General features: G+C 48.0%; 1 protein-coding gene across 4 annotated transcripts in view; it reads right to left on the bottom strand.

Moving 5' to 3' along the window:
- Positions 1-5756: 5756 nt before the first annotated feature.
- fgf13a (fibroblast growth factor 13a) overlaps positions 5757-12848 on the bottom strand; it is a 58449-nt gene continuing 51357 nt past the window's right edge. Inside the window, exons 4-5 of one of the 4 annotated variants that reach the window (XM_058049313.1) lie at positions 9390-9588; positions 5757-7747 (exon numbers count right to left, since the gene is read on the bottom strand). In XM_058049313.1, coding sequence (XP_057905296.1) covers positions 7611-7747; positions 9390-9588 — 336 coding nt within the window. In that variant the 3' untranslated portion in view covers positions 5757-7610. Of the gene's footprint in view, positions 7748-7770; positions 8977-9389; positions 9589-12848 lie in introns of those variants that run through there. The other 3 variants (XM_058049331.1, XM_058049305.1, XM_058049322.1) reach the window with 3 other exon arrangements.

Below are 12848 nucleotides of genomic sequence, written 5' to 3' on the forward strand. Positions count from 1 at the left end.
GGATCCAGGACGTGATGGTTCTTTTCTTCACTGGTGTCTCTTCATGTCAGTCGTACACAAAAGGCTAATAGCCCACCAACGGCCAATCACGTGCCAGCAGAGCAGCCCGGCGTCTGCCCGCTGCTGCGTGGACGCTGACGGGTAGAAGATGTGAACGTGTAGGCAAGGTCCGTGTGTTCTTGGAAGGCTGCGTTGTTCCATCTGCTAGCTGCTCGCCAACCAGCTGCCACCATCGGCCCCGGCAACACCAGCTACGACTGCTCTGCTGCCATGGCAACGGGCTGCCTTCTGCGGGCCGCCCAGATTGACCGACCCCACTGCTCCTCCGCATCTTCTCGCCGGCCGTTTGTAGCATTATTACGAGGAGGACTGTGTACTTCCATCCCTGTGCCGTGCTACGCAATGCTGCAGATGCTATTTGCATAATTCATATGCATCTTGTGAGCACAGCGCAGTACAGTGAATGCATCACTTTTTCACACCCTGGATTAGAAAACAAGAGCAAAGCAACGCTGACTTTCAAACGTAGTCATGGTGGAATGACGTGGATGAAAACATTTAGTCACCACAAGTTATGGCAGAAATCACAGCTTGGATGCTCTGGCAGAAACCCATGTTTGTGCTGCTGTTGCTTGGCGTACCGCGGTCCTGCTAAAGTAGCATAGCATCATGTAGCATCATGTAGCATAGCCTTCATGTAGCGTAGCCTTCATGTAGCATAGCATCATGCAGCGTAGCCGTCAATAGCGTCATGTAGCATAGTAGTCATGTAGCATAGCATCATGCAGCATAGCCTTCATGCAGCATAGCCGTCAATAGCGTCATGTAGCATCATGTAGCATAGCATCATGCAGCATCATGTAGCATAGCCTTCATGTAGCGTAGCCTTCATGTAGCATAGCATCATGCAGCGTAGCCGTCAATAGCGTCATGTAGCATAGTAGTCATGTAGCATAGCATCATGCAGCATAGCCTTCATGCAGCATAGCCGTCAATAGCGTCATGTAGCATAGTAGTCATTTAGCATAGTAGTCATGTAGCATAGCCGTCAATAGCGTCATGTAGCATAGTAGTCATGTAGCATAGTCGTCATGCAGCATCGCGTCATGCAGCATCGCATCATGCAGCGTAGCATCATGTAGCATAGCATCATGCAGTGTAGCCCTCAATAGCGTCATGTAGCATAGTCGCCATGCAGCATAGTCGCCATGCAGCATAGCATCATGTAGCATAGCCTTCATGTAGCATAGCCTTCATGCAGCGTAGCCGTCAATAGCGTCATGTAGCATAGTAGTCATGTAGCATAGCGTCATGCAGCATCGCATCATGTAGCATAGCATCATGTAGCATAGCGTCATGCAGTATCTCATCATGTAGCATAGCCTTCATGTAGCGTAGCCGTCAATAGCGTCATGTAGCATAGTAGTCATGTAGCATAGCGTCATGCAGCATCGCATCATGTAGCATAGCATCATGTAACATAGCGTAATGCAGTATCTCATCATGTAGCATAGCCTTCATGTGGCGTAGCCGTCAATAGCATCATGTAGCATAGTAGTCATGTAGCATCGCATCATGTAGCATAGCATCATGTAGCATAGCATCATGTAGCATGGAGGAAGCTCTTCTTTCCCACCATCCTGTTAACGCCCCTCATCCTTCCAATATCCCAATCATTGGGAAGCAACTGAAGCTTCATGAAACGTGTCTCTTGGGAATGTTTTCTTCCCGACGGCGGGACTCATATCCGATTGCTGCGGTTGGTCATCAAGCTGAAGATCCCAGCATCCCAGGAAGGAGTGAGGTTCTGCCTTATTATCCAAAACGGAGCGCTGCAGCAGAGTGGAGACTGAGGAGGACAACGTGACGAAGACGTGAACTCCTCTTGTGGTCCTCTCCCTTTTTCCATAATCCCTGAGGACCTGTTGCCGTGGGAGACCCTACCAGGGGTCAACGTAGCTACTGGTGGGGGGGGCTGTGCCATGATGGTGGTGTTACTTGTAGGCATTGTAGGACAGTCCTGGACCACGCTAGATGTAGAACTAGAGATAAACACGCAGGTGTGAAGACCACTTCAGGCGTCTCTTCGGCCGCCTTCTCCACACCACTTAGCGAGCTGACGGACAGCTGGGAAGGATGTGGACATTGTGGTTGATCGGCGCCGCTTGAAGCCACCGTCTGCTGATGTTCTCTGAGCACCGAGGTGACTGCTGACGTGTGGATCTCCAGCAAATGATGGCGCCAGAGGGAGAGGCTGCCGTGTCGTCGGCTAAAAGCAATTTCACCACAGACGCCGTCTTCTCCTGGAGAGTAAAGACCACGGAGGAGAACACAAGGGAGGAGGAGGAGGATAGCCGCAGGCTGAACACGGAAGACTGAACTCCAGATGAGAAGGAGCGATGGACGGCAGGGAACGTGAGAGCGTAGCTGTGTGGAAGAGCAAGGGAGGAGACCATATATATATATATACTATAGTGTATATATATAGTATATAGTATATATATATATATATACAGTAGTACAGTAGCCATTCTACCTCTTGCTCCAGAGAAGGGATGAGGCAGCCGGATGAAAACTGGAGGCAAAATGTTTTCCCTGAAGTTGTGGTTTAGCCTGGGGGGGGGGGGGGGGGGGGGTGGTTGGGGGGGGGGGGGTGTGGGGGGGGGGGGGGCATCCAGGCTGCAGAGGCTTGATGAATAATGGATGCGGCCTTATTGCTCCCATGCAAGCTGACGGAGGTGAGCACAGCTTCTCTCCTCATTACGTAACGCCTGACCTCATCCGCCGCAATGAGAGGCAGAGCTGGGATTCCCCCCCCCCCATCCCCCCCCCCCCCCCCCCCCCCCCCCCCCCCCCACACGGACCAGAGATGCAACACGGCAGGTGATCAAAAGGCATCTTTCTGACAGGCAGGAGCGAGATTGGAAGGATGAGGGGCGTTAACAGGAAGGTAGGAAAGAAGAGCTTCCTCCGGCCCGCAGGGAAAGGCTTGGCGGTGCAACCAAGCACTTCCTGTTGGAATCCAACAACGCAGGATGGGAGGCTATTCCCTTCATAATGATGCCATCGGTGTATTAACAGCGAGCGAGATGACAAAGACATCTTCCTTTCATGGCTGCCCACATGATCACTGACACATTGTCCAGTCCTTCTCCAGTCCTCCCAGTTAGGAAAGTGTGTGTTCGGGCCAACGCTCCCAGCAGCCGGGGTGACGTCACGGCGGTCTCTGTCAAGCCTCTCGTATTTCTCTCATAGAGCTTCATTCTCAATGCGATCATCATCGTTCTTAGCTGCACCTAAGACCCATCCATCAGGTAGACAGGTGTGCCCTCACGCTGGTGAACTCGCCGTATCAAAGTAGATGGGGGGGCTATTGATGATGCTATTTCCTGTGTGATGCTACTTTTCTTTGTTTGAACCTCTCCTGGCTGAGCCGTACCTCCAAAGCTCCAAAGAACTCCGCATTTATTCACCTCTGCTGCGGAATGGCTCACGGGAAGGTCAACTTTATTTATACCTTATTCAGTGAGACATCTTTGTCTTTGGTCGACGTTATAAAGGTATAGAAAGAGCTAAAGAGGCAGCCACTTTATGGAATGGGGCTTATCAACATTGTTACACCCAAGAACTACGCGACCGGCGTGAATGCCAATGTTTGAATGTTGGGATTTTTGACCAAAAACGTAAGGGGTTAGTATGTCGGTTTTTTCAACTTGCTCCTAACGCACTTTTCTGGTGGAAAAACCAGTGGAAACCTCACACACGCTCAAAAACGCCATCAAATGATACATAGTAGATACATACATATATACATACCTACATACATGCATATATAGGGCTCGGACTTTGGTTAGGGTTAGGGTTAGGGCTGGGGTTAGAACTAGGACTTGAGCTAGGGTTAAGACTTTGGTTAGGGTTAGGGCCAGGGTTAGAACTAGGACTTGAGCTAGGGTTAAGACTTTGGTTAGGGTTAGTGCCAGGGTTAGAACTAGGACTTGAGCTAGGGTTAAGACTTTGGTTAGGGTTAGGGCCAGGGTTAGAACTAGGACTTGAGCTAGGTTTAAGACTTTGGTTAGGGTTAGGGCCAGGGTTAGAACTAGGACTTGAGCTAGGGTTAAGACTTTAGTTAGGGTTAGGGCCAGGGTTAGAACTAGGACTTGAGCTAGGGTTAAGACTTTGGTTAGGGTTAGGGTTAGGGCCAGGGTTAGAACTAGGACTTGAGCTAGGGTTAAGACTTTGGTTAGGGTTAGGGCCAGGGTTAGAACTAGGACTTGAGCTAGGGTTAAGACTTTGGTTAGGGTTAGGGCCAGGGTTAGGACTAGGACTTGAGCTAGGGTTAAGACTTTGGTTAGGGTTAGGGTTAGGGTTAGGGCCAGGGTTAGAACTAGGACTTGAGCTAGGGTTAAGACTTTGGTTAGGGTTAGGGCCGGGGTCAGGACTAGGGTTGGTGTGAGGCTTCCTGATCGGGGTCAGGTTTTGGGTGATGTCACATGACTAAAAATGGGCTTTTTTTCTGGTGGCCATTTTGCAGCCTTGGTAATGAATTGGACTGTGGCAGCCTAATGAATGGAGTGTGGAGACGGGCGAAAAGGAAATGAAGGGAGTAGGGAGTGTCAAAGTACATGAAGGATGAAGTAGCTCATACCGGGGCCCATATTACAGCGGCCTATTAGTTCTCCTGTCTCTGCTGGCGATGGGCGTAATGAGGCAGACTCCGAAGACTGAATCGATGCCACCTCTGTCTGGCACTCTGTGAGGATGAGGAGGGGAAGCTATTACCTCATTTATTATTATCAGCTAAATTTGCTAGACGACGATGTTGTTTTTTTACAGACATCCCCCCCCCCCCCCCATCCGTTTTGACAGTGTTTACCCTCAGCATCTCTGTGGGCGTCCCCCCGAGGAGACTCATCATGGACAAAGCCTCCAATTAGTCCAAAAGTGCTCGTTGCCATGACGACAAGACCAGAACGAGCTGACCTTATTAACAAAACCTGATGCCACGCCATCCTTCCTTATGCAGCACCCGAGTGTAGTTCTCCTCTTAAGCATCACTCGTGCTGCTGTTGCTTGGAGACATGGAAAGACTTTGGGGAGCAGGAGTGGAGTCCGCTCAGCTTTGGGACGACGTCCATAGGCTGGCATAGCGTGGAAGCAGGCCGGCATAGCGTGGAAGCAGGCTAGCATAGCGTGGAAGCAGGCCGGCATAGCGTGGAAGCAGGCTAGCATAGCGTGGAAGCAGGCTAACATAGCGTGGAAGCAGGCCGGCATAGCGTGGAAGCAGGCCGGCATAGCGTGGAAGCAGGCTAGCATAGCGTGGAAGCAGGCTGGCATAGCGTGGAAGCAGGCTAGCATAGCGTGGAAGCAGGCCGGCATAGCGTGGAAGCAGGCTAGCATAGCGTGGAAGCAGGCTAACATAGCGTGGAAGCAGGCTAACATAGCGTGGAAGCAGGCTAGCATAGCGTGGAAGCAGGCCGGCATAGCGTGGAAGCAGGCTAGCATAGCGTGGAAGCAGGCTAGCATAGCGTGGAAGCAGGCTAGCATAGCGTGGAAGCAGGCTAACATAGCGTGGAAGCAGGCTAGCATAGCGTGGAAGCAGGCTAGCATAGCGTGGAAGCAGGCTAGCATAGCGTGGAAGCAGGCTAGCATAGCGTGGAAGCAGGCTAGCATAGCGTGGAAGCTGATCACCCCTCCTGCAGGGCGGACTTGGTGGAAACAGAAAGTGAGTCCTTAGACGACGAGTAACCAACACGTAAAAACAAGGAGGAATATAAAGTTGGTAGTTCAAATCTGGCTGTAGGATCCATTTTTAACTGTTCAGTTCCCACCTGCCGTGCGCCGAGCCTGGTCTACCAAGTTAGACCAGGTACCGTGCGTAGCGTTTATGCTACTGAGCATGGAGGACATATGGACGTCTGCGCTTGTAATCCGTTGTATTAAAGTCACTAGTCATTGAAGTAATAAGCAACAAGTATCACATACCAGACCAGGGTGCACCCGCCTCTCACCCAAAGACAGCTGGGATAGGCTCCAGCACACTTCCACCCTAGTGGGGATAAGCGGCATAGAAAACGGATGGATGGCTGCATCCCAAAGCCAACTGGCCACAGGTTGGAAATCAAAGAAGAAACTCCGACACATTTTAAAAGTATATCTTAATATAAAGATTTTATTCAGTGCATTTTTGTGTATACAACAAATAAGAAACTGGAAGTCATCAGGCAGCTCGGACGTCTTGCCTTCTCCTGGTAGCTTGGAACATCAGATCCAACGTGGGTTAATTACATATGGCCTACATCATGCAGCTCTAGACCAGGACTTCCTGCGTTCTTCCCATGCAACAGATACAAACCACCTCCCGAGGGAACCCAGGAACAGAAAGTCCAGCCAAAAAGCGTGGACCAGAAAGAAGTCATACGGAGCTTGAAGGACTCAAAAAGGCTCCTCTTTGTACACCTTGTTGGTACACGCCCTGTGCAAGAAAGGAACCCTGCCCCGCCCCTTTTTATGGGTTGTTTTTTGACTTTTACAAATATGACATGTCCCTACAAAATATTAAGCCACCTAAAAGTCCACAGTATTCTTTTTTTTAAATATAGAAAATATCATCACCACAATAAGTTACTCAAACACATGACAATCCTGGGAGGGGCCGGCGCCATACTTCGATGGCCAGGCGATAAAGTGGAGGAGAGAGGATGACGAGGGTTATGACACGAGCACAGAGGGAGGAACCAGATCACGGGGACCAGAGACAGACATTGTGACAGGACAAGAAGGTTATGGCGACACCGAATCCAAGTTTTCCACCTCAGAGAAAACACTCCAATGTGAATGACATCACTTCCTCTTGTTTGCAAAAGTCCCAAACCTCGGAAAAATATACATCGGGGGGGAAAAACCCAGCTTTGCCGACTTAAAGGGACACTCTTTCGTTCAGTCTTTGGTTTGCTGGAACCTTTTTCAACGGTGTGACAAACAATGGCGACCAATGGCGAGGGTTGGACAACAAGAGGGCGCCAACAGAAACCGGTGGAAGTCGAGAAGGAAAGCTCGTCGGCGAATGTGAAACGAGCAGACAAAAGGGCAGCCGTGGCGTCTCTGCCGCCGCACGGAGACCTGTCAGGTCAGCGGAACCGGACTTCCCGTGCTGGGCGCGTGCACGAGGACGCCAGGGTAGCTACGGTCTGGCCGGGCCTCGGGCCGCGCCAGGGAGTTCATAGGCTTGGTTTTCACGCAAGCACGGATGAGATGGAGATCGGGGCTTGTTCTGTACCCCTGGTTGCCCCGAATGCCCGCTGGCTTCCTGTCCCTGTGTGACGGACGTGCGGGTGCGGCGGGTGCGGCGGGTGCGGCGTGTCTACCTGACCTCGGTAAAGCTGCGGTGCTCAGGAAACGATAATAGAAGTGGTGAGTAAATAGATAACAAAGCAGCCCAGAAGAGACTAAATGTGAAGAGAAGGTGAAGCGTCCGTGTTTTCAAAGGACGGTTATCGATGTAAATGTTTGGTATGATGCAGCGAGTGCTGAACCGCCGATACAAGAGAGGGTCTGCTTGGATTCGCGCTCTGCTGGAGGTAAGGTTTCAAGGTTCAGTCCCAAAGGCGGGGCTACGTCGACTCGTTCTGGCTCACAGCTTTGCCGCCGTTCAGCATCGCCGAGGCACTCCGACTCTTGGTGGGCGTGCCGCTGCCGGAGCGGGAGAACTCGGTTAGGTCGTGGAGGGATGGCTCTCTGTACATGGCCACTGCGAGGAGGAGAGAATGCGGGTTAGGAAGACGCTCGGGACCGATCGCCATCATCACTGTGTTGACTGGAAGTAGCGGGAAGTAGCTCAGGTCCCGAGTCCTTGTCAAACCCGCCCCGCCCTACGCCCCAATACGGTTCATTCATCGTTCATATTGTACGTCACATCCTTTATTCGTCTAGTCAGTCCAAAAATGTGAAATTAAAATGAAAATAAGACAAATAATTCCAGGTGGACTGTTGGACTTGCAAGCGTAAAATAGTCAGCGTCTATTAAATATATAGTCTGGCCCCCCTGGACAATTTTCTTAACTCATTGTGGCCCCAAGTCCAAACCCTCACCGTACCCGTACCCCAAACTCACTGACTCTACGATTCTACCGCCTAGCCTGAACAACACTACCCTAACCCAAACCCCAAGAAAGATATAGTACGGACTCTGGAGCTCAACCCCCACTGACCTAACCAAAGCCCACAAGGGCCGCAATCCTACCCTTAGAGACCCTGACTAAACACCCTAAACCCTGACCCTAACCTGAACCCTTAGCCCAGAGAAGCCTCACCAACCTTTATCTCCTCAATCTGCACTAACAAGAAAACATTAGCCTAAAAAAATAAAATAAAATAATAAAAAATAAAAAAATAAAGTGACGGGCACAGAAAGAGTCCAGCAGGGTCTGCCTTGCCTCCTCCCAAAGTTCTGAATCAAGACGTGGCAGCAGATCACGTTGGCGCTGCACTTGGAAGCAAATCCCGGCCATTAGGAATTCAGCCTGGCATGTTCTCCGGTTCTGCTGAGGTTGCAGCATTTGGCCCAACTTGCACCTCAGCGCCACTCTGACACAAGACCACCGGAATCTCAAGTCCTGCTGGACGCTGTTTGACGTCCGTCCCGCTGCCGAAGCAGCACCCGTCCCAAGCCTCACTTAGCCCAGCATTTATTTGGGTTTTGGTTAGAGCGGCAATCCAGACCTCACAGACGGCAAGGAGGTCTTGTCAGTTGCTGCTGGTCACCTTCTACCATATCTACTCCATCGTGTTGTTGTTCACTTTAAACTTCTTCTTCTGTCGTCATAACAACGCTTTAGATGTTATGCTGCTTCTCATGGACCCAACGTCATGTTCAATCACGGGCTGGTGGTGGTTGGCTACATCTGTAGGCACAGCTGCTTCTGGACGCCACCTTCTGCTGCCACCGACGATGACATGATATTCCAAAACAAGGTTGACCTCAAAAGCAAAATATGAAGTAAAGAAGCGGAAGAGGAGGGAAATAAGTGGATAATAAGTAAATAAATAATAACGAGACGCCCGTGTCCATTCGGACGCCATCATCAGTGGTCTGCAACGTCTTCTCTCTTCGCGTCTGTCAATCATCAAGCTTGTCTTCATGAAATGTCCTCTCACTCATTCCAAATCATTCCTTCATGAGATACTTCCTTCCTCCCGGAATATTTATCCGCCATACAGTCTTTGCTAACTTATCTCCCTCATTATTATTTCCCTCATTTCATTTCTTTCTGGAACCTCCATTTTGTTTTCAAGTATGAATACATGACCTTGGAGGCGTTAGTACAAATATTGGACCTTGCATACGGGATCTTTACCAACTAGCACGTCACACAGCAGCTCCAGCAACTCACCTTTCAGAGGTTTGGGAAGGAAGTGGGCCGCCGGCTTGTTCTTCTTCACGTGGTTGCCCTTCATGATCTCCCCCTCCTTGTTCAGACCGAGGTACCAGCCCCTGCCCGACTGCTGCTGGCGGTATATCATGGAGGAGTAGGTCACGTAGTAGTTCTCGAACACCGATTCCTTGAATTTGCATTCCGGCGTGAAGTGTTCCTGGAGGGAGAAGAGCATGGTGTCAGAAGAGCAGTGGCGGGACGGACGGACTTTCACACGGAGCCCGAATGCAACAAACGAGCGTTGGACCAATCGGGGAAGACTTTGGCCTCTTGAGAAGGATTCCATTTACTGGAGAGAACAATGAGCACGGCACAGTGGATGACGGATATGGATGAGCATGAATAAAACATCCCGTCAGGACAACCAGCATCTTCTCGTTTGCTCCCAGCTGTTAATTATGGATGGCCATTTCATTAGCAGTTAGCATACTGGACAAAAGTGTTGATATGGGCTTGCAGGTATTGGATCCTCCTCCAGCAGCCGAGACATTACACCCGGATACTTTGGAGTAGTCAGTGTACAGCTTGGATTAAAGTACATACCAATAACTTTTGATGTACTTTTTGGAAATGTAGTACATAGCTAGTGCAGTTTATGTACACCTGGAGGATGGGACCAAGTGGACCTGATGATCCACTCCAAATAAATAGCAGGACATGACCACTCTCAGGAGGGAGGAGCCCCCTGCTGTGGCCCAGCATGGTGCACTGTATTCGGGCACACGCTCCGAGCAGCGACGGAGGACTCTGGGAAACGGCTTTTGGGGTGCTGGAGCCTAGGCCTAGGCGGACCCAGGAAACACTAGAGGGATTGTGTCTCACATCTGGCCTGGGAAAGCCTTGGTGTCCTGGTGCAGGTGGCCGGGGACCAGGAAGTCTGGGCTTCCCTACCGAGACCGCCGCCCCCCGCAACCCGGACCCGGATAAGCGGAGGAAAATGGATGGATGGCTAAAACTGTCCACTCCCGTTTTACGGCGTACTCTCAGGAGGAGGAACGCGTTGCGCGGTGTCTCGCTGGCCAAAATCCTGCTCTCGAGTACCCGCAGCAACACAAGTCAATGTTTGTTCCTCCCGCCTATCTGCTGTTCGAGCGACGCCAACGTGAGCAGCGGCAGCTTCCCACTCGCTCCAGGAAAACCAGCACAGGATTGGATGAGAGGGCTGGTATACCGTCCGCCTTATATTGCAGTACTACTGCACTCTCGGATGCTCTGATAAGACCAGCATGTGTTGATGCACGAGCAGAGCTGGGGGGGGGTGTGGGGGGGGTCTTGGGCCAGGAGCGGCGTTCTACCTTCTCGTAATGAGCTTATGTAGACTTGGCTGCGGCCCCTGGCGTGGTGAAAAAAGGGAAAAGGCGGCTATTGATAAACAGATCCATATAATGAATGCCAAGAGCGTCTGCTAGCCGCCGCACCCGATTGGGCGGCCTGGACGGGTGACACTCGCCCTGACTCACACAGGGAGGGGCCACAATGGCCGGGAGGGGGGATCCCCGTTTCTAGACAGAAACATTGAGGTTCTTTTGAACGCAGGCCAGCAGCGTCTCCTTCACAAATCTTTTGTTCGCTGAAAGCAATCTGCCATGGGGGGGTTTGGGGGTGGGGGGGGCGGCCTCAATGGTGGCCAGATGGAGCTTAAAGCAGGAAAGTATATCCATAGTAACAATATCAGCCAAGATGGATTTTTAATGAGGCCATTTCACCATCGACGTGCTTACTTGGACTACGGAGATCCTGATCCCATGATCAAATGCCGTCCAGGGGAAAACATTCCATGCCAACGGTGACGGAGATGAATAGATCAACCTCCACTCGGGGAAAAGCCCGAGAAAAGCCACGCATGCACGGGGAGAACATGCAAAGTCCACACAGAGATGGCCGAGGGGGGAATCGAACTCGGCTCTACTAGCTGTGAGACCTGTACGCTAACCACTTGTCCACTGTGCAGCCCCTCTCACCATGATGATGATGATGATGATTATTATTATTATTCTACACACACGTGTATATGTACAGTGTATACGTACGTACATATATACGTACATCTGCATATGAAAAACACAGACGTGGCGATGGTGGGGCCATCCCAGTACAAGTATTACTAGTATTATTACTAGTATTATTACTAGTTTCATTACTAGTATTATTACTAGTATTATTACTAGTTTCATTACTAGTATTATTACTAGTTTCATTACTAGTATTATTACTAGTATTATTACTAGTTTCATTACTAGTTTCATTACTAGTTTCATTACTAGTATTATTACTAGTATTATTACTAGTATTATTACTAGTTTCATTACTAGTATTATTACTAGTTTCATTACTAGTATTATTACTAGTATTATTACTAGTTTCATTACTAGTATTATTAATAGTATTATTACTAGTTTCATTAATAGTATTATTACTAGTATTATTACTAGTATTATTACTAGTTTCATTACTAGTATTATTACTAGTATTATTACTAGTTTCATTACTAGTTTCATTACTAGTATTATTACTAGTTTCATTACTAGTATTATTACTAGTTTCATTACTAGTTTCATTAATAGTTTCATTACTGGTTTCATTACTGGTTTCATTACTAGTTTTATTACTAGTTTTATTACTAGTTTTATTACTAGTTGTATTACTAGTTTCATTACTAGTTTCATTACTAGTTTCATTACTAGTTTTATTACTGGTTTCATTACTAGTATTATTACTAGTTTTATTACTAGTTTTATTACTAGTTTTATTACTACTTTTATTACTAGTTGTATTACTAGTTTCATTACTAGTTTCATTACTAGTTTCATTACTAGTTTTATTACTGGTTTCATTACTAGTATTATTACTAGTTTTATTACTGGTTTCATTACTGGTTTCATTACTGGTATCATTACTAGTTTTATTACTAGTTTTATTACTACTTTTATTACTAGTTGTATTACTAGTTTCATTACTAGTTTTATTACTAGTTTCATTACTAGTTTCATTACTGGTTTCATTACTGGTTTCATTACTGGTTTCATTACTAGTATTATTACTAGTATTATTACTAGTTTTATTACTAGTTTCATTACTAGTTTTATTACTAGTTTTATTACTAGTATTATTACTAGTTTTATTACTAGTTTCATTACTAGTATTATTACTAGTTTTATTACTAGTTTCATTACTAGTTTTATTACTAGTTTTATTACTAGTTTCATTACTAGTATTATTACTAGTTTTATTACTAGTTTCATTACTAGTATTATTACTAGTTTTATTACTGGTTTCATTACTGGTTTCATTACTGGTTTCATTACTGGTTTCATTACTGGTTTCATTACTGGTTCATTACTGGTTCATAACTAGTTTCATTACTAGTTTTATTACTAGTTTTATTACTAGTTTCATTACTAGTTTTATTACTAGTTT

Source organism: Doryrhamphus excisus, chromosome 2 (assembly GCF_030265055.1).
Source record: "Doryrhamphus excisus isolate RoL2022-K1 chromosome 2, RoL_Dexc_1.0, whole genome shotgun sequence".
Lineage (NCBI taxonomy): Eukaryota > Metazoa > Chordata > Actinopteri > Syngnathiformes > Syngnathidae > Doryrhamphus > Doryrhamphus excisus.